The 23,042-nt window shown below is 35.7% G+C and overlaps 1 protein-coding gene across 1 annotated transcript in view; it reads left to right on the top strand.

Annotated features, from left to right (window-relative positions):
• Nucleotides 1–8,006: 8,006 nt before the first annotated feature.
• The window catches only part of USP15 (ubiquitin specific peptidase 15), a gene marked incomplete at its 5' end in the record, with an annotated part of 42,382 nt that continues 27,346 nt past the window's right edge, over nucleotides 8,007–23,042 (top strand). The window contains 4 exons of the mRNA XM_010158201.1: nucleotides 8,007–8,134; nucleotides 12,681–12,811; nucleotides 15,507–15,633; nucleotides 20,398–20,543. Of these exons, the coding sequence (XP_010156503.1) occupies nucleotides 8,007–8,134; nucleotides 12,681–12,811; nucleotides 15,507–15,633; nucleotides 20,398–20,543 (532 nt within the window). The remainder of the gene's footprint in view (nucleotides 8,135–12,680; nucleotides 12,812–15,506; nucleotides 15,634–20,397; nucleotides 20,544–23,042) is intronic.

Below are 23,042 nucleotides of genomic sequence, written 5' to 3'. Positions count from 1 at the left end.
AGTATAAATTGTACCTTGTATATTAAATCTGCTTCAGACAGGCAAGGAACATTTTACAGGTGAGAGCAGATCGATCTTATGATGTAAAGCTCCACTCAGCAGTAAACACCGAGTACTGCAGTAGGCCAGGCTTGAACTGGGAACATGTTCACAAGCATGTTCTGTGGTTTTTTGATTCTATTTGCTCAAAGAAAATATAGATCTCCAAGGATGCGTAATACAACTGAGAGAAAACACCTGAAACTAATTGAACTGTATAATATTTCCATTATTATTACCTCAAAATATCATATTTGAGTATAATTCTCAGGAAATAATACATGCATATTTTTGCTTACTTCTGGGTAAAGGTTTGGGGCTATTCCAGTATTTATGTATTTCTTGTTGGCTCTAAGTGACTTTGGTATAGTCAAACTTGGTTGTACTGTTTTCGTCAAGCAATTTGAGCTGACGTTTATTTAAAATGTGATGATGTGTGTTGAACTGAATGGGAAACCTCTATCCCCCGCCCCCTCTGCCACTGGGGAGCAGGAGGTAGCCTGGGAAGAAAAGGGTGGTTGGGGGAAGGTTTTTAAGATCTGTTTTGTCTCTCATCATCTTAGTCTGATTTGATTGGTGACTGATTAAATGGGTTTTTCTTCCCCAAGTCGAGTCTGTTTTGTCCATGAACATAATGGGTGGTTGATTCCTCCCTGTCCTTGCCTTAGGCCACAAACTTTTCCTTGTATTTTCTCCTCATAGAGAAGGAGAGGAATGAGCAAGCAGCCGCGTGGTCTTGTTGCTGGCTGGGCCTTAACCATGACACTTAATCATTTGGTGATCAAGCATTTGCCGATTTAATCAGTTCACTTTGTTGTGATATTGTCTTAGTTTTTAAGGTTTGCCCCACAAAGCAGCTTATTTAGGAATATATACTCTCCTTCAGTCCCTACTACGAATCTTCCAGGTGTGTTACACCCCTGAAGATGGGTTTGTTATCCTGCTCACTAGCTTGACTGATGGCATCTGAGAGAGTAAAATTTGTGTTTCCCGCTTGAGTGAAATCTTGATTCCACCAGAGGTATAACATTTCTTAACCACAGTTTTAAAAAATGGTTAGGCCATGTTTTTAAACTTTGTTAAAGTGTCCTGGAGTAGCTTTCTTGGTCAGGTCCACACTTCCAAAAACTACTGTAACATTAGACTGGTTTGTAAGTCTTTCCTATATTGGGTAATAGTAACAAAAATAAAAGCCAAACATCGTACCGCATTTAACATACAGACGTTTTATGTCTGTTTTACTAATGCATGGTATGCTGGTTTTGTATCTGGGACAACACATTCAGTGAAGCTGGTCTCAAGTGCATGCTACAGGTTTTTAATAATTTTCCCCTAAAAAGTGATCAGATCTTTTTTAAGAAGTGAGCTTTTGGCAGATGTAGTTCTGTTTAATTGAGGTATGTTTTTTCCTCTTAAATTACTGAATATCTCTCATAGGTAATTCATAGATGTCAGGTGTTTGCTTGTATCACAGATATTATAACATTGATGAATAGATAGATTGTTTTCTTACGGTTTGTCCTCTGTTTTGTGTAGATGAGTAGTTTTGTTTATCTTGGTGAGAATGTTTCATTGAATGTGTTTGCAGGATCAAAAGCTGCAGTCTACATTACTGGCTTTTATTTTTTCTCTTAAGAAGTTTGGGGTTTAGCTGTGTACTTTTAAGTGCTTTAGTAGATTGGTCCCCTAAACTGAGTGGGGTGTAATTGCATTAATTATTTTTGCAGAATAATCTCTAACATGGTATATCCTTCTTGCATAAGGGTGAGGGAAGTGTATGACATTTGAATTCAAATTTCCGTTTTCCCTAATCTTACTGGAAAAGTAGGATTTAATCTCTTGATTAAGAACAAGTTCTTGTAAAGGGAGAAAATTACAGCTACTGTGACTGTATTCCATATTAACTCAGAATAACTTCTCTCACCTGTATCAGATTTCTATTGAAGTAAAAGTAGTAGAATGCTCATTAAAATGCCTAATATAAATAAAAAGTATATTTACATATGCATATGTATGCACATACATACACATAACCAGAAATTCACAACTACTGTGTTAGCATTTTTCAAAATCTGTATCTCAATTTTTTGTCTGTGGCTATGTAAATTCACTAAATCCTTCTTTTGCATGTAATGCATGTTACCTTAACATTGTGGTAAACTGATTTACCGAGTTTGCTCTTAAGAATCTCTGTCTGAGAATAAAGACTTCATACTTTAAATTAGAAGTCTAAATGATGTTGGTAGATCCTGAGTCAATTAAAAGCAGTTAACTCTAAACTGAAAATAAATTAATTACTGGATTTACATAGGTATCCTGCTCACCTTTGTTTATAAAGGACGTTAAGAGCTGAATATTGGGATAGTAAGGCAATACTTTCTAAGCTATAATCTATGGTCAGCAAGTATTTTGGAGCATCTGATAAGACCTATAGTGCTGGGTGAAATCGATAGTGTTTTTGTTTCAGGTTTGACGTGGTCTGTAAGAAATCCTTAGAACTGGCAGTGGCCCACTTGCTCCTTATCCTAAGAAATAGATCTTCTTGGTACACTCTATTTAAAAATTAGTACACAGTGATAGATACGTACTGCTTCATATTGCAAGTGCTATTAACTTTGTCCTTGAGTACACACAGATTTCATGACTTTCCCTTTTCATTTTTTTCATTAATTTTCAGTAGAATGCATCACTTGGAGAAATGCACATAGGCTCTTACTTGTCTGAAAGTAACCAGTTTTAATTATGCTTTACAGATAATTTGCTTATTGTTTCACAGTTGTAGAATTCACTCTTAGAGTTTTGCATCCATTTAGCTGCTTTTTTAATCGTTCCTTTCAGCTTTGTCTGTGTGTCTAAAATACAGCAGTCTAACAAAGTACTACTCAGTGAATTCAAATAAGAAAACATGAAAGGAGAAGATAAAAAGACAAAGTAATTTGAGTAGCTTTCAAATTTTTGATGTTCATGCATTTTTCATTTTGCTTTTTTCTATTGTACTACTGGACAGACTTTGCTCAGAGTCTCACGCTTCATGTGAATTTTTTAAGATTTGGTTTTCCTTCAGCATTTTCATTCCAGGGAAGGAACTTGTCTATGCTGTTTAGTTCTTGTCACACTTACATAGTTCCATGATTTATAGGTAGCCTGTGAATTTTTTTTATGCTAGAAGTATTGATCTTTTATCAGAGCGTGTAAGTACAAATTCCTAAATTTGAAGAGAAGTGATGTTCTTGCATATGTGTTAGGAAGCAGAAATTATACAATTTTTCATTTAGAGAAAACTGTTAAAGAGACATTGTGGAGCAAAATTTGGTTTGTGGCAAAATTAATCAGGTGTGGTAAAATAAACTTTATGAAGTGTTGAATTGGTAATGGTGAACATGTAAAATTGAGAACAGTGGACCCCAAGCTTTATTGCACTGTTAGGTCCAATTATCAAAATGTTGTATTAATCACTGTGTTACTGGTGTGTGATCAAACACGTAACAGAAAGCATTTGAAAAGCAATATGGTTCTACAGGAGCAGTGATTTGTTAAGCATTAATTAAAACAATGCACAGTTTGCCTATATGATCATTTCCTTTCTGTGTAAAATTACAGCCTTCCTTCTGTAAGATTCATAATTCATTCAAATATGGATCAAGAAAGTAGAGGCTGTGGGATGGAGTAGGGGACAAGGCTGGCAGGTTTGGTGGTAGACTGAATGCCTGAGGGTAACTACATTCGTAACCACACAGCTGTTATGGAATAATGCTAGATGGCCACAGCAGAAGAAAAAGGTGAGAATGCTGTTTGCCATTAGTATGTTTGTAAGACTGAAAACTTTGCGTATAAAGCAGAAGGCAAGGGTACATCAGATTAATCAAATTTGGGATCTCTTTTCCCACTTATTAAAGAAAAATTAGTCAAATATATTAAGACACTGTTGTAAAAGGATTTGGGATTCGCACAGACACAGCAAAAGCACTGCATTTTTGCAAATGTGGGAAGAACTGCTGCTACTTGTACTTTAAAAAGACACAAATACCAGTGATTCAATTATAGTAACTTCAGGCTTGTAATGGCAGACTCAGAATTATCTTTAATATCAGACTCTATGTTCAGTTATATATGTACTGTATGGAATGAAATCACTCCATTCAACATAATATGGTAGTCTAGTGTCTGCTTCTCTTTTCCAGAAACCGAAGATTACATTAATTTAATTGCAACAGTTAGTTATTGTTTGGTGAAAATTTGATTGTAAAGATCTGATTATTCTTTCTTAAAGTTAACTATCTCTGTTTGAATTCTTAAATTCTTACTCGTGATCTTTAAATCAAATAGGCTAAATTGCCTATTGCAGGCTTCTATCTGCTGTGTTCTCTTTCTTCTACTGATTTCCGGGTAATAGATGAATATGTCATAGCTTGGGCATGAATTGGATAGAGAATCTGTTAGATGAAACACTTAAAAACCTTTCTGCATTCACTGTTGAATCTGTGCCTCCAAAAGCATTCTTGACTTCATTGAGCCAGATCATGGAATCACAGAATGGTTTGGGTTGGAAGGGGCCTTAAAGATCATCCAGTTCCAATCCCCCTGCCATGGGCAGGGACACCTTGCACTAGACCAGGTTGCTCAAAGCCTCATCCAGCCTGGCCTTGAACACTTCCAGGGATGGGGCATCCACAGCTTCTCTGGGCAGTGTTCCAGTGCCTCACCCCACCCTCTCATGTCTGAAGACATCTGCACCTGACTTGATTGTAGCAAAGGAAGCACGTTATCTCTATAAAATTTAAACTAATTTGTTAAAGTGTTTTCTCTCCTCCTGATGCAGTATTGTTTAGGATTTTATTATAGTAAAAATATAATTGAAAGCTTCTAGTAACAAACCAAATATTTTAACGCATACTAGGGTGCTGTTATGACTTTGCTTCACTTTCTCTGTCTATTGGCTGGTGGCAAGAACGGTGTTTTGAAGGGACTTTTCAAGCTTCAAAGTTTGTATCTTTGCTTTCCTCTGGTGCTTAAAAAATACAGTCCTTTGTTTGTTTGTTTTTAATAGAATGCTTGTTTTAAACAAGTGATAATACCAAACATTAAATTACATGTTTTCACAAGCTGGTCAGTTTTGGTGGTGGAAGTTGTCCCCATTTAATTGCACACCCATTTTCAGGTTTATGGTTTCATAGGTTTTTCTGTGCTGATTGTTAAATCTGCTACTGTTTTAGTAGAACCTGTAAAATTACATTCAGAAAAGGCTTTTACATAGGACAGTGTCTTTACTCGTAAAATTGTAAAAAGAGGTGTTCTGTACACAAGAATCTGAATTATTTTGGGAAGCGCATTGCTTTGTTAGGTAGTGCAGATCACTGAACAGTATAGACAATGGAAGGTGGTTGAGAAATCTGTGTTCTAACTGCATGAGTTTGATTTTTGAAGTGTGAAATGTGTGGGACTGGAACTTCCTCAGATTTAAAATAGATAAATTTTACCTTTTTTTCCAGAATTAACAAAATTTAAATCTGTTTATTTTCATAATAGCATGCCTTTTTTATTGTTTTACTGTGTTTTATCCCAAATATCGCCATCTTTAATGCAGTTCAGCCTTGTCCAGTTTTGTTTCCTATTACATTCTAGACATGTTCTAAACAAAACATGCCAGTGGGATTTTGCCACAAAACTGAAATAATCAGTGCTGGGCCAGGCTACTTTAGAATGATTCAGTGTTATAAAATCATAATAATAATTAGTATCTCATCTTTCTGGAATAGGACTTCAACCATGCCGTTTCATTACCAATTTGGTGGGATGCGTTGTGCCCAAAACACCCCAATAAGTCACTGTCTGTTTCTCAGTTTGAGTGGAAACGGTCATTTTTGCAGAAAAAGACTTTCAGTTTATAAAAAGTTAAAAAGTTTAAAATTAATTTTTTTTTTTAATGTACAGTTTCGGTTCAAAAAGAAGATTGAGGCTGTTTTCTGACTGCTTTGTTAAGTGCTTAAAATTTCAGAAAGAAATTGTGTGTACAAGTTCAAGGACAAAGTTGCATACGGAAACTCTTGGAAGACATAGTAAGTTGTAGTAGTTGATGACTCGTAGCAGTAGTAACAGGTTGTGGTAGTAGAGAGGATACGAGACCAGATGTTACACTGTGAGGTGGTCAAGATGCTCCTGAGTACGGCTGGCATTTGTGCAGTAAGGGAGAAATTTGGTCCCTGACCTAAGTTCTTGCCTGCAGCAGCTGAGACATCTCTGCCTTTGCTATGTATGTTTGCTTAGGGTAGTTACAAGCTAAGGCTAGTACAGACTCATTATTACTGTTGAAGTAATCGTATTTTGAGTCAAGACTGTTTGCCATGTGAATTAGGGTGCTGTTGTCATGCATGTTGTTAGACCTTAGTCTTTGGTGTCCTTGAAGGCACATAGGGGAAGTAAGCATCCAAAAGCCTGTGGTGATCTTACGTATACCTTTCTGATGCCACCTTCCTATTACTTTCCAAAGGACTTTTACCTATAGATTTATACTCTTAAGAGTACATTCTGTAGAAACTGAAAAATTAGGGCTATTTGAGAAGAGAAGCTGAGAAGCTGACTACAAAGGATCATAGTTATGGAGTACTGCTCAGTAGTAATTCCTTCTTTACCAGAGGTTTGCTAGCAGTACTTCTGGAGGCTGACTCCTGGCTTGATCTCTGTGTGTAAGAAAAACTGGATTTGGGAAGATGAAATAATTAAGACTTGGGCATCTTAGTTTTGTTAATTCTTATTGTAGTTACATGATTTAGAAGCACAAATTAAGGCCCTGCTAATATATATTTTTTTTTAAACCTACTCATTAAAATATGTTCAGGTTTTTTGTACTTGTTTGGTTACATGAATTGTGTTAAGGTTTTTCTTCTGTGTGTTTTCCATGGCTTTCATGAGTAACTCCTACAGAATGATTGCCTAATAAAGCTGTATGTATTAGCAGACTAGTATTTAAGTCACCAGGAAGTTTTGAGATGTCTTAAAGGTTCAGTAGCATATTACTGGTATGCTGCAAATAAGAGTTCAGTAGTCAAATACTGGAAAAAAGAATGAGGATTACCTATGGTCCTTAGTTTTACCTTATTGGGATATTCTGGCATACTGACATATACTAGGGTAGTAGCAAAAGGGTTGGTACAGACCAAACAGAAGTGGATCGATACATTTAGGAGAGAGAAATAATGAAGGTAGTGTCTTTAAAAAATAATTTAAATCTGAGGATCACTGCACAAATTTGGCATCTTAAAGAAATTCAGGACAAAAAGATACAGGTATTGTTGGACTTGGTAAAAGCCAGACTGGCAACAGTTTAATCTGGGTAGAAATACTGTGGAGCTGAGTTTAGAAATATTCCTGTATACGAAAGTGTGGATTTGATAAGTATGTGTGGGAGGAACATCTAGTACTGCCTCAAAAGCAGAATATTTACTGTATGTGTTGATGCTGACTCAAAGGAAGAAAACACTAAGACTCTGGTTCTTGACAGGACATCAGAATTTGTAAGTTTTTCTGCTTGCCTATGAATGTTATAAATAAAACTCCAGCAGGAAAAAATATTTTACTAAAAGCTATCTCTCAATTTTTAAAGGGCTGTCTAATTGTAAAGTTTTATCTTGAATCACTTGAATTTACAAATGGAGAACAGGAATTAAACCTGATGGTATTTCATGCTTGAAAGGGAAATGTTTTTTGACCTTGCCATTCTTCAACTTCTGATATGCTGTATTGGTAGTCTTGCAAAAGTGTATTTGGTCACTGTGATTAGTGGGATCTTTACTTGCCCACAATTAAAGTCCTTGTTGGTAAGAGATGCTGGTAATGGTTAGCAGACCAGACAGAAAAACATTCTCCATTTTAGAAGGCTGATGGATACAAGTGCATTCATATGAATTAATTGGTGCTTTAGAAAGTAGTAGCATGCCAATAATGAATGTGTATGTCTTCTTCCATTTAAGGTATCTAGTGGATAGTCGCTGGTTCAAACAGTGGAAAAAATATGTTGGTTTTGACAGCTGGGACAAATACCAGATGGGAGATCAGAATGTGTACCCTGGTCCTATTGATAATTCTGGACTTCTCAAAGGTAACTGCTTCTGATTGTGTATTAAACCAAAGCTAACGTTCAATGCAAATATGTCAGGGGTTCATCTTTTGTAGTTGGTAGTGTAAATGAATATCAGCATTTATGAAGGTGAACTCTTCATTTGTTTTCACATTGTGACAAGGGAACTGGCATACATTTCCCTAACAAATTATAGTTTTATAAATAAAATTAGTGAAACTTCTTTGCAATGGTTACAGAATTTTTAATAATGATGTACAAATTACTGGTTTATCCTGATATTTTGAGATACCTTGGAAATTGAAATTTAGTCAAGTTGACAAGTAGTTAGCCTGAGTTCACTTAAGATTTATTTTTAGCTTAAGTAAATTGGTTGATTTAATATAACATTTTTAACTTGGAACTCTAAGTTATTTTTCCTTTTTGTAAATCATCCCCAAGGTCTTTGATTCTGGAACATATGTGGTTCAGGGATAATATAAAATGGTTTGAAATGTATCTAAGTATGATTAAACTCTGTCACTCTTGTAATTACTCAGGTCTGATTGGCTTTTGCTGAACTGTAGTCAGATTTGTGGACACAGATCTCTGAATACTTTCTCAGATATTTTAATCTTTAGGTCAAATTCTGTATTTAATGTCCTGTATTGAAATACCATTAGAGCTGTTAATATTTAATCTGCAAAATCTAGTCAATATGAAATTTAGCCAATAATTGGTTTCCTCCTTTGCCGTTGCAGGTAATGTGATAGTACTGCATTATTTGTTTGCATGTAATAATAGAAATTTTTACAACCATGGGATTTATGATGAACTCTGACTTTATTAATTCAAAACTTTTTAACTGTAATTAATACCTCATTATTTTACAAGTTAAAGATGATTGCCCCTCATAGGACTTGACATACCACGTCGCACTAGCTGTCAGTGTGAGTGAGTATGCATGCTTGACAGTGACTAGTATCAGTGCCTTTGAAGAAAGCATCTATATGTGCTTTTCCATCCACAAATTTAAAGGTCTTTTTGCTCCAGGTGAGTGTCATGTTTCGTTTTCTGAAATGTGAGGATCTAGATCTTTTGTACATTCTTGTATCGAATCTTGCAGCGAGACAGGCATGTTCAGGTGATACTTTTCAGTTGAAATCAGAGGTGGCAAGATCTTTTTATTCTTAGTGAGGCAGCATCAGTTCATTTTCTTTTCTGTACCTACTCACTTAAAAATAAAAGGTGATTTCTAGATGTGCAAAGCACTGTGTTAGTTTATCTGTATTATTTATAACTTAATCTACATACATGTTCAGATTATGTTTGAAGTAACTGTGGATATGAAGCCTGTATTAGTTAGCTGTCCAAATCTAGAGTAATTCTAGCCATTTTCCTAAAAGCTTCTGAAAACCTGCATTGTGTTGTTTTGATGCTGCCCATACCCCTTTCAGAATAAACAAGCATCGGGGTTTATGAACTTAGGTTTTTGCTTATTCATGGCTCTCTAAAACTATGGCTCTGCATTGGCAGCGATACCACGCATCCAATTACTGCCTGACATCTACTGTTCCTGTGTGAAGGCACTTTTAAAATTAAGGGCATTAGTGCTCAGCAAATAGTAGCTGTCTCCACCTGCTGCAGAGCAGTGATCCTCGGTGCTAGGTTTCTAATGTAGCATAGGTTGAATCTGAAAATGCTTGGGTTTTGATCCTTTCTTTGGTATGTAGTAGTCACTAGCTGCTCTGGTAGCATTATCCTTAAGTGTTGTCTGAAAATTTGCATCTGATACAAAGAATAAAGTAATCTAAAATGGGCGTGCTTTCTCAGATATTCTGCAGTGTAATGCAGTGATAAGGAAAAATATTATTAAATTCAAGAAAGACAGATTCCAGGAAACTGAAGCAGTATGTTGTGCTTATATTACTTAAATGCTGCTCCCTTGTTTCCAGAATATTTGGATTAAGTGAGAGCAGTGAAAAGCAACAGGTAGAGATTTTGGCTAATCTCAACATACGCTGAATGCAGTGGAATGCACACGTACCATCTTCAAAAGAAGAGATACACAGTCAACTTCAGATTAGCAAAGCAAGCACAAGGAAGTAGTTGTTTAGACTAGCTCATTTTTCATCATAGAAAATGGTTTTCTATACGTGGGACTGAGCCGTCAGACTCACGGGACTTCTTTGATGGAAAAATTATACTATGAAAAACGTTGGGAGTTGAGTGGGCCAAGTACGGATTGACAGCGCAAGTTGTGAATTATTTCAGTAAATTTTTGTGTATAGCTCTTGAGTATAGATTTGTTTCCTAATCAGTCAAGAAAGTTTTTGAACCAAAATTTGACTCCTGAAAATTGTTACTTTTACAGCTAGGATGAAACAGCCTGAAGGGAAAAAGGGAAAGTACTTTTTAAATGGGTGCATTGATTGAAGTCTCATTTATTAGGTCACAATAATTTCTATCTCCTGAGGAACTAAATTCTTATTTACCCGTATGTTCACTGAGATGTTCATGCAAAATTCCATTTTACTTTTTGCTCAAGAAATGTATGTACTATAGCTCCCAAAGTGGAATCCCAAATCTGAGGTCGTCTTCTACTCTTCTTTGTTGCCTTCTGTGATGTTGTGTTTTTTTCTCGCTAAAATTGCAACAAATACTTTGTCTATTTCTGAACTTAATTATCCCCTCTTCTAAAATAAATTCATCATTCTAATACTTACTTGACTGTATCTGGGGGATTTTGGTGGTGTCAGGGTTTTTTTCTTTAGCTTTTCCTACTAAGTCATTTGCAGTTCTTCTCAGAGAAGATGCATGCAAACCGTATTGTACCTTCTTGACTGCCTGAAGTCATCTCTGCACTGCACAGATTGCATGTTATGGAAACAGCATCTTTTTGTCATCTCTGAGCAACTAATGGTAGTAATAAATATTGCACACTTTAAATACATGAACAGAGAACAATATGCATCACCCATGTTTTGCTTGCACGTGAGGCAGCGCCAGTGATAAGATACTAGGAACGGAAGAAAGCTGTGCATCCTTCTTTGCCCGTATTTTCACCATTTGCATGATTAAAGCAAAAAGCATTGCTTTTTTCCTCATATTTTTCCTTATAATCTCAAACTCTTTAAACCAACTGAAGGCATAGCAAGTGCAGGTAGAGTAGGGAGATTTCTAAAATCTTGGTAAGCTGAATCTTATTTATTCTTCCCACCATGAAGAGTCTTAAATGTCCTCAGTAGTATTGTCCTGCTACAGAAAAGGTAATTTTGAAACGTGTTGTTAAATTCTTATTAAAAAAAATTTTGAATAGTTGTTATTATTAAAGGATCTTTAATTTTTAAGTGTGTCTTTTGGAATGCTCGGGATAGTGTTTTTTAATTGAAGTCACATTATGCTGTATTTGCTCAATCTGTACACAGGAGAAACAGAAGTACAGAAATATGGTCAAATGAGAGGACATTAGTGTTTTTCATATGCACATAGTGCACACTTACTTTTGTCCTTGCAGAAAAATGAAGGTAACAGTATTCATTTGACTTAGAAGTATTGCATTAAAAAAAAAAAGAAAATCCAAGAGGAAGACCAATACTTGAAGCAATTTCAGACTATTTATGTTTACTTTTATGCTCAGTTTTAATTGTGCGCTGTAATTCTGCAGTTCATTCACATAGGACTGGAAATAAATAGACTGTGTATTTATTAGTCTATTTATTCTTTATACATAGTCTGTTTATTTGCATACTTCATTAAGTTTGTCATCCCGATTCATTCTTTGGAGTTGAATGCGTGGATTGCCCTGTTTGATCTGTCTGTCTCTCTACAGAGGGATGCTTGCTGGCCTGTAGTTGGGTACTTCTGAATAGAAAGGCATCTGCCCTAATTGTCTGAGGCTCACAGGGGTTCCAATCTGGAATCACCTCTTACCCATATAGGCTAGCTGTTATCTTACTGCTGTAATAAGGATTGAACCAAAGCTAAAAGCGTGCTATGTATGTGAAGAGGTGGGCAGGTTTTACTTTCTTTCAAGTGCTGCATCTTGCTGTCCCTGTGAAGAATTTTCTAGGGACTGTGTTTCCAGAGTGTGTAGGGTTTTCTAAGTAGGAGGGTTGTACCATGTTTTTTCCCAGTCTGACATGGAGTAAATGACTTTGAACTTTGTCTTGGATCTACTTTAACTACTCATTTTTTCCATTTTCAGTGAGGTATGCAGCTGTAGCATGAAATGGAAGTATCCATGGTGATGTGGGAATAAGTTCCAAGTGGGTGGAGAAATGGATTGGTTTTTCTGAAGGCTATGATGATGTGGGATAACAAGTTAGGCGCTTACAATTGCGTGAGAACATGGAGTGGTCACTTGGGTTCCTGAGTGTAGGAACAGTACCTCTAATAGGTGTGCTCTGTGTGAACTGGATAGCTTGCCTAAATGGTTTTCTGAAGAGTTTTACTTTCAGCACCTTAATAGTGATAACATAACTGCGACTCCGAAAATATTTTGTTTGCTATTTATGTGAAAAATGTTAAATTAAAAACTCAAGTAACAGAATTACCATATTCAAATAAAAATACTTTTCTCCTATAGATGGTGATTCTCAGTCTCTCAAGGAGCATCTCATTGACGAGCTGGACTACATCCTTTTGCCAACTGAAGGCTGGAATAGGCTAGTTAGCTGGTACACACTGATGGAAGGTCAAGAACCAATAGCACGCAAGGTACTTTTACATCATCTACTGGGATGAATATGATTCAGATATAGTCCTGCAAATATGCAGGAGGTGCACAGGAATTTATTAGAATGTTATGTCCTGCCCTGATTATATGATATTTCCTGATTATGTGATAATCATATAGACAACTCCTGCTTTAGGTGCTTATAGATATCTAATTTTTGTTCAGATTTTAGAGGCTTAAGTTTTTAATATTGAGAAATGAGGATGCAAAGGTTATAATACTTTTTTTTTTTCCCCCCTGGTAGTAAGCCCTTTAATATTCCAAGAACAACTTGGTTTGCATTAATAGACTTAATTACAAAATCATTTAGAAGCTTCTAAATGTAAAACCCTAAAACTGTATTAAGTGTATTAGTGAAAAGCCTAGCTCTAATAATGTTAACTGTGGCAGGGTAATTGGTAGTTCTTTTTCTGATGAGCAGAGTCTTCTGTGTTCAGCAGCATGCTAAGGGAGTTTTTTTTCTTTAAGCTTAAAGCTTACCTCCACACAAGTAGTAGTGCATGGTATGGTGGATACTGTGGCCCTCTGTCAGTACCAAATACATACCTAACTTATGTTAACTTTTGTTTGCTTCAGAACACAGCATTATTATTAAGGTGATACGACATTTTACCAGTTTATAATCTTTTGTGTTTGTATTAAGATTTTCAGATTAGTGATTATAGTTGCATCCTCACTGGACTGAATTACTTAAATTCCAAAATACATGTTGGTATTTTTGCCGTTTATAAATTGACCATTGAGGCATATTCTTTCAGTTACAGGGATCTTTATTTTAATTCCTAAAAAAATGCTGGAAGAATGTATAGTTAGAATTTAGTTTGATAGGACTTCTGGTGTAATATAACTTTGTTTTTTTCTTCTCCTGTGATGTGAGTATGGTTTAACTACGTGCATGCTGGCCACTTACTTGAAGTGCATTCCTATCAAACAAACGCAAAATACAGCTACAGAAGAAATTATATGTCTTCAAGATTCGTTTAGTCAGCAACAGAAGTAGCTTGTTGGGGTTTTATAACATTCTCTTTAATACAGTAAAAGAGATCATCTTTTAAAGAGACATCCCTGGAATGTCTCTTTCTTTTTCTCCAGTTCTGTAAGAGCTGAAATCCATTAAAATGGCTCTCCTTCTTTAAAGATACATGTTATCAACTTGTTACTGTTTTTCCTGAGGATGGATTTCAGCAAACTGAATGCTCTTCCATCATCATGGTAAAGTACAAGTGCTGTAATTTTTCACTTTGGGGAGGAAAATGAAAGGAGAGAGAAGGGAAATTAGATTACCTTGCCTTCTACTTGACAGAATTAACTGGAAAAATACATGGAGTATAATGAGTGGCCAGGTAAACTGCCATAGCTTCTTTATTTTCTGCAATGATGACCAGTATTTATCCTCTGAAATGCATATTCAGTTCAGAATTTTTGGTTCTGATGCTTTTGTAATTTGTTCATGATTCTTTCTCCTATCTGCCCTAATGTTTTTTCACAGAGGTGAGATGATTTTCTGTCATCCTCTTTGTTACATGAACATTTTGAAATGTGGATCTAAATTTTAAATTGATAAAATGTTGAATTTGATCCATGTCAAATAAAATTATGAATTTATGTAATAGGAGGGGGTAGTACTACCACTACAGTGTCAGTTTTATTCTCAGAAATGTCTTAGCCATACCGCAGAGTTTTGTTTACTGCAACTATTTTGTTGTTACTCTTAGTAGCTGAAAACCCTAGTAAGCTGCTCAAATTAAAATGCATTTTTATTGAAATGTCATGGTTGGCAGTCATTAAAGCTGAGGCAAAGTACTGAACAGCAATGAAATCATTCACTAATTTTCTTTTTTCATATGGCACATGCATACGAGTTATATTTGTACAGCAGACAGCAGATCTCTCCTAGCAATTAGCTGGTGGCTTTTTTTCTTACCGTATTTGTCAGATGTATCACGTATCAGTCTGATAGTTATTTTCGGAACAGTCTACATGACTGAGTACTGCAGTTACACTTTGGAAGATCAAAGGTAAAAACATTTTAAGAGGTGACCCTGAATATTTTTTTTCTATGTTTTATTTTAAAAAAATAATCCTCTATAGTTACCTATTTTGCAATAGTTGTTATAAAAATGAACATGAACAACTGTAATGAATAAGTGACATTTCAAATGAATTTATTCATTATTGGATTATAAGTGGAAGATATGTAGGTCTTGTTTGAATACAGGATTTGTTTAAAAATGTGACATCCAGATTTTATTAGTGTGTATTCTGGTTTTGATTAAGTATTCTTTAACTGTGAAAACTAGCTCTTCATGTTTTGAGGTGGTAGTATACAACTGATGTATTTTAAAGTAAAAATAACTTTGTGTGTTTTATCTTTTGATCAAGTATCTTATTGTTTGATTAAGTGTGCATATATGTGATTTCCACTGTACTTTACACTTTGAAAGTTGTGGAGGTGGTGGTATTATAGGTAAAACATCGTCATCATCTTGGAAAAAGTTACTTTTTGTTTGCTGTGTTTCTGAAAAGTTCTAGGAGAATTTTAGTTCTAATTTTGGGGGTTTATTAAGTGTCTTGCATTCCCTGAACTTCAGTTTCTTGAAGAGTTCTCAAAAATATTTTGAAGTGTGTATATGAAAACCTATTTGGACTGACACCTGATCCTAATCTGTTTTTCAGGTCGTTGAACAGGGTATGTTTGTAAAGCACTGCAAAGTAGAAGTATATCTAACAGAACTAAAGCTCTGCGAAAATGGAAATATGAACAATGTTGTCACACGAAGATTTAGTAAAGCTGATACCATAGGTATGCACAACTGTTTTTTAAAATATATGATTGTAACTTGTTTAAATAGTACTTGATGGCAAGTTCTGAATAAATAAGTCTCTGGGTAAAAATGATAGAAGGGTATTGTAACCATTAAAAAGGATGGAACTAGACTTGTTTGGGTCAAAATTAAAAGTTAAACTATTTGGAATATTTAGTATTTTAATACAACTTTAAATAATTGTGGGTTTTATTATCTAGACATCTGTGTTTACTCTAGAGGTTTGTGCTTTTCAGGAAGTGAACAATGTGATGTTTTTCATGTTATCTTTACTGGATTCCCCAATACTTTTTCTTGGGTTTTGGTGTGTAAGAAATATATATTTTTTTTTTTTAATGTGTTTCCATTCACATCTTTCATTACCCAACACTTTTTAGTCCTATATATAAAGAGAAGGATATATTGCAAAACACAAGAAAGAGTTGATTTTATAAATTAATGGCTAAAGGTGACCTACAAAGGCAGTATTCTTTGGGTTGTGAAGTGGCAGACCAGGCACGATCTTTTACGGTAACTGTAATAAACCTTTAACTTATCTTTATTAGTAATTATTTCGGCTGTTCTTTGAGCATTGTTGAAAACAATGTTTTGTTTGAAATTGTTTGAAAACATACTATTACGATAACATTTGTCTCTGAAAATAACAATCGGAACATATGCAAAGATATTTCTGATCCTTTAAACTCAGCTTTTGGTGTATTTCTGCATGTGTATCCAAGATATGAGTCTTTCAATCAGCTTTATTTGTGCAGTTAGAGTTGTACTTTATACCCTTGGCACTTTATACCCAGCCATTACTCTTTGTTTACACTCTGACAGCAGTGTATTTTTTTTTTTTTCAGGTTTTGCTTTTCTTCACATTATGGGTAGTGACTTATACTTGCTACACTTTAATTCTTTGCAGATTGCTTGCTTTAAAAACGGCATCATTTAACTTCTTTAAATGCTAATCTTTAAGTTAAAGAAATAATCATCTACTTGTTTTAGAATAAAAACGTCGAAATTATTAAATTTGTCCTTGAAACAAGGCTTCATTGTTGTCTGTTAATTGGCTTTTTGAGATCTAGTTTAACTTGAGATGATGTACTTTGTTATTCTCTAAGCAAACCCAGAAACTTATTAAAAACAATTTAATGTTATCCCTTCCTGAGGACCAAATACAAGCTGCTTTGCAGCTATGCTGAATTTAATTTTATCATGAGAATTATAGGTGATGGATGAATTTCTAATATTTTATTTCTCTACTCAGAAGCAGGGCATTTTGGAATGTCTATTATTTGGAGGTGTATTCATATTTTTTTTTTAGCAGAGAATTACTATTGCCAGCAAATAGTCATAAAGGGGTAATGAGAAACAGTCAGGGTCACTGGCAACACCTTTCCAGACACTGGCCTTGTTTCTTTTCCTGAGATGTGAATGACGTGCTCTTGGAAGCCTTAAAAACACACCCTTTCTAAATCTGCTTATGCTGAGGCCATCCTAGCCAGGACATCAAAAACAGTGTGCAACTTAAAAGATGAGCTAGAAAAATTAAAACCACTTTTAGAGTGAAAAATGAGCTGATCCTTGAGGTTTTTCTTCTATCATCCATTAGTAAGATGGTGATTTCTTCCCCACCCCACCCCCCCCACCCCAGTCCTTACCTTAAGTAGATTTAAGGTAATTCTGGTATTCACGAGATATATAGTAGAAATATTTATTATATCAATAAATAATATGCAAGAGGAATCTTACAGAATGGATACTACTTTTCACCCTTCTTGTATATGCCAGTAAGGGATGCATTTTCATTATGGTTGTAGAGAACTTGTAGTACAAAAGAGTCAGTATCAGCCCCATCAATGGACATGGTCTTCTCAAGAACTTCTAGTTTTTGTACCCACCATCATTGGTTGTATTATTTACTGCCCTCTGAAGATCAGTAAAAGAACTTCCTTAATTCACATAACATTTTGAAGCACCTTAAATATTCTATGCACAATATAATATTCACCTACCAGTCTTCAGATGTGTGTTATTCCTGGAATACCATTGCTTTTCCACTGAAATAGAACCTATGCTAATCCGTATGTCATTAAATTGTACAAGGAAGGAAAAAATAATTATAAAGAACAGACCTAATAATGACATTTTCTTGGGGTGGTACTGGACACAGCTAATGTGTTCTTTGTAACTTCTTGGGAGTATCAAGCGATTGAGGACTGTTGCCATAGAGGCAGTGGATATTAACTTTGAGACTGATTAACTCTTTGGGGGGTGGGGGTGTTTTTTTAAATTGTAAAAACCAAATCAGCTGAACAACAAATGTAGTTCAAGTAACATTTCAGCCTAGTTATTGTTGCTGATCTTAGAGAGCATCAGGGCTTCTAGTGAAAATGAGTTCATGATCCATTCAGGAGCATTAATCACATGAAGGTAAGATAAAACTAATTCTTTAGCCAACGTGTATGTAGGCCTTTTCTGCCTTTATTCAAAAATGTTGCAAACCACAAAACGACAGACTGTCTGTAACCTCTGTTACAGATAAATAGGAGCCAGGCTGTATGTGCAATACCATAAAACAACTCCAAAACTGAGGTGGTAAACTTTATAGAAGATTACACCAGTGGCTCTGCATCTGATGGGCTTCTGCTAGTAAATTATCTTGGCAAATGGCTTTGATTCGTCTTTCCCTTTAATTTGCTGCAGAATACAGGAACGTAAAACTTGCTGCCTTTGAGGACAATTTATTCTGGGATCTGTGACTAGTCTTTCCCTTCTTTAGGAAGCTGGGATTACTGTTTCTTAGTACAGATGAACGTTTTGCTGCAGTTTCTTTAGTCAGTATTTGTGATAGCGCTAGCCCTTAGTAGTCAGGGTCTGCTTGTATGAGGATTCACTGGACTTTGCCAGCATCTCATCGAGGCTCTTCCATGTAGTCTTGCAAAATAGTACTTAAATCGTGCAGCTTTTTCTCTGTTGAGGAGCTCTCTGGTTTTTAATGACACAGGTTATAGCCTATATGGGATATAACTCTTGCAAATTGTGGCTATATAGCTGATGGAGTGAGAGACATCTTTAAAGGGCAGTTCTTCCTGTCTCTTTTAGACATCGTCCTAATACTAATCATCTCATACATGGGATGTGTATAACACTGCCGGGGGAGAAGCCTGTACACAGTATGCCTCAGAGCACACCTATTGGAATGTAGTGTTTTCATTTATACTGGAATGGGCACCTTCGCTTCAGATCATAAGCCTTCATACCATATCACTTCAGTGATACTTGCTGGGGGTGTGGGGGGAGAATTATAAAGTGTGCATTGGTTACGTTCATTGAAGTATGTAAAAGAACTTTAATTGATTGCTGCAGACTGAATTCATTCTTACATTCTAATGTAGTTACTTGAAGACATTGGTTGAGAACCGATTCAGACAGTACATGATATTTTTTTTTTTTTAAGTCAACAAATCAAGTAACAGCCTGTTGCTTTGTTTTATAGCAACTATCTTGCCTACATATTATCTCTGTTACAGAAACAGATGATCCAGTCTAACACTTGCTTTCATACTAAAATGTGTGCTAAATAGTATAGAAGGAAATTGGATTCCATTGCCCACAATATCTACAAATATTATATTGGCTAGTTGCCAGGCATTTCACAAGCCAATGGCTGTATTTTTACAATGTATTGTTAAAGCTTCAGGTCTAATTTTGATTTTTCATATTTAACATAGTTGAAGAGAAAATAATAAAAAATAAAAGAGAACAACAGGAATGTTAGGGGTGCTGTCACGCTGATGTTTTATCCCGAGACTTCAATGAAATGTCTTTAAAAGAGCTTAAAGTGCCCATTTTTATAATTGTGTTTTCAGTGCTCATCAGGATTAAACTGGACATTTCTTGAGTCCTGGTTTTGTTCTGTGTTGGCTCTTATGAGACTTGGCTGCTGCGGGGCTTTATGAATGTACCAGTCTAAAAAAAATCAAAGTAAGGTTGTTACAGTATAGCACTGTACATATTAGTTCAAATTAAAGAACTCTTTAATAAACTCTGCTTTTGCATAAGGAGAATGGAGTTAATTAGCTTCTTAAACTTCAGTTGTAGACATAGGTAGTTACACTACTTTAAAATTACATAACACTATATTTCTGTCAGGTAGAGTAGGAGCTGGTAAACCTTTTTATGTTAAATCTTTCAGGGATGTGAAATCTTTCATTATCCTTTTAAAATAAATCTATGTGCTTCAGTTTTACAGAGTAGTCTTTAATTTCCTTAAGCATGTAAATTAAAGCTTATGCATGTATATTGTAGTTAGTGCTAATTGAACTGGGATATGGGTAGTAGAAGAGTAAAAACCAAAATAGGTTTGATTTAGGGGAGAGGAACAGGCTGACTTGCACTCCATATACCTGGTTTTGCTGCCAGTCTCACTTCTAATCATTCCCTACCCAGCCACACTCTGAGAAATTAGTAGATGGGCACCCAAGGTACCTCCTGTTATCTTCTATTTATCAACTTATCTTTGTTTGGTTTGCTTTGCTAAGAGATTCAGGAGGGAATAAAATAGTCCTCTGACTGTATTTTAAAGGTGAGCAAACTAGCAACTTTGTTCTTGTCTTACAACGTGATGTAGTTGCATGGCTATTTCTACAGTTCCATTCATATTTTGAATCTAAAAAAAGTAGGCGATACTGATGCGTTCTTTGGCCTTATACTGTTTGTGTAGTGAAATGCTAAACTTGTGTTCTCTTTCAAAACAGATACAATTGAAAAAGAGATAAGGAAAATCTTCAATATTCCAGGTGAAAAAGAGACCAGATTGTGGAACAAATACATGAGTAATACTTTTGAACCTCTGAATAAACCAGACAGCACCATACAGGATGCTGGTTTATACCAGGGACAGGTACGTTGTTGTAATATTATTATTTTTAATACGTTAATTTTTTTACTCATGAAAATGTAGCTGTACCAAATTAATTTTCCTTCTTTTAAAATGAAAACTGCCTCCTAATAGATTGTGTTAGGGATAGAAGGTTTTGTGAACAAATTCATCAAAATAAAAGTAGTCTTTGATTGTATTTTTGAAAAACTTTTTAGGTACTCTAAAAGACTAATATCTTCTACTCAAATTCCACTGTCCAGATTGCAGAAAGAAATTATGAAAAAAATGAAAGTATTTCAGATAATAAGTATAGATACAAAAGAGCTTGAAAACTGCTTTAGCATGAGATTGTATCATAGAATCACAGAGTGGTTTGGGTTGGAAGGGACCTTAAAGATCATGTAGTTCCGACCCCCCTGCCATGGGCGTGGACACCTTCCACTAAACCAGGTTGCTCAAAGCCTCATCCAGCCTGGCCTTGAACACTTCCAGGGATGGGGCATCCACAGCTTCTCTGGGCAACCTGTTCCGGTGCCTCACCACCCTCTCTGTGAAGAATTTCTTCCTGATATCCAATCTAAATCTTCCCACTTTCAATTTAAACCCATTCCCCCTTGTCCTATCACTACGGGCTCTTGTAAAAAGTCCTCTCCCAGCTTTCCTGTGGGCTCCTTCAGGTACTAGAAGGTGCAATAAGGTCTCCACAGAGCCTTCTCTTCTCCAGGCTGAACAACCCCAACTCTCAGCCTTTCATTACAGGAGAGGTGCTCCAGCCCTCTGATCATCTTCGTGGCCTCCTCTGCACTCGCTCCAACTCGTATCATCATGTTAAAATCCCTTTATGGGACTATTTCTTACTTGATAATTTTTTACCTTTCCAGATGAATATAAAGAACAAATATTGGATGTTAAAGCTACACAAATATAAATGTGAACTGACTGAACAATTTCATCGTTAGAATAACTTTTCAGATTATTACATTGATTCTTTAGTCTTCAAATAGCTGGATTGTTTCAACAGCTGTAGTTCATGCTGTCATGCTACAAATATGAATGGATGAAATTTGATGGCAGTAATTGTAGGCAAGATTGAATTAAATAAAGTATTTCCTTTTGCCTTGAAATACTTGACTCTAACCTACTTACCAGCAGTATGCTGTGCTTCAGTTTTCTTTTATGGCATGGAAGGTAAGTAATCAGTGCACCAAAATAACAGCTTGAACTGTTTTGCCCTTTAAGTGTGTGCAGCATGAAGCTAAACTCTCACACGGGTAATTTTAACAGTGCAGAGGTCCTGCTGGAAGAGCCTACATCTCCCACAAAAGATTTGCGTCAAAGATGTAACTTGCAAATTGCCTCTATCCCAGTGAAACATTAACTGTGAAGCAAGCATGGTCTAATAGAGCCATAAAAAGATTTGTAGGTGACATCTGTACTTTCTGCAAAACAAATATTGTTCAAAACCAAGTTTAACCATGGTTTCTGAAAATGCTAAATGTCATGGCAGACCATGTGTGTTTGGTCAGTTGTACCTGCTGACACACAGGGTTGTTATTTGTCCTGCTGAGCTTCCTTATCTAATAATAGTTATCCTGACTATTACTGTCTGTCTAACCTAATCATTGTTTTTCACTCTGTAATTCCAAACTATGTATGTGAAGAAGTTACTGTTTTGAATTTATCACTTGGTTTCTGAAGTGAGCCGAGCCTGTAGGGATTCCATTGAACTTTTAAGTGTAAATCTTCCTCTTACTTAGTTGTCTCTGAGAGCCAGTGGAAGAAAATATGGCAGAATCTGTCTTACAGAGTTCATGAACAAAGATAACATAATACTCTTTTCCAGACAGAAGGCTGGTCATGATAGAAGGATAGTTTTCAGTGTCATGTCTTAGTGTATTCAGGCTGAAAATGGGGTTACATCTTCAAGAGGCAGCATGACTTGTGTAAGGTTTTGAGCGTAAAGGTTTTGTGAGTGTATGTCACTGTGTAGACACACACAAGCATAGCACGGCAGTTAATTAGTGTCCTGAAACATCAGTGTACAGTTACGCAGAATTAATTTCATTGGAAATTAAGAGTTGGATTCAGTTTAAATACTGGAATCTAGTTGCCATTTCAAATGATCTGGCTATCCCAGCTGTCAATCCAGAAAGGCATGAGCTTTTTGTAGGTCCTGTGTCATATCTGCCAGCATAGGGCAGATTTCTCAAATACCCAAAGGCGTTTCAAATGGCACTTGATGCCTCTGTTCAGGACTAAGTGTTCTGTACTCTCTTTTGTACCAATAACAACTTGAGTAAAATTAATTTGATTAGCCAACTGTCCCATTGGAAAAGAAGTATTAGGATAATGCTTTTGTAAAAAATAAAGGGGTAACCAGACCGGTATGGTTTTAAGGTTACCAAGGCAGAAAAAAGTTTGGTTTGCATTTGCAAAATTGCTTCAGGAATATCCCTTCCTTAACAGGCCATTTTAAGATCTTTTTAGATTCATAGATGCTGTTTAAATACTGCAGGTTGT

Source organism: Eurypyga helias, unplaced genomic scaffold (assembly GCF_000690775.1).
Source record: "Eurypyga helias isolate BGI_N326 unplaced genomic scaffold, ASM69077v1 scaffold21340, whole genome shotgun sequence".
NCBI lineage: Eukaryota > Metazoa > Chordata > Aves > Eurypygiformes > Eurypygidae > Eurypyga > Eurypyga helias.
The sequence above is the reverse complement of the archived record's forward strand: the minus strand, read 5'-3'. Positions and strand labels throughout refer to the sequence as shown.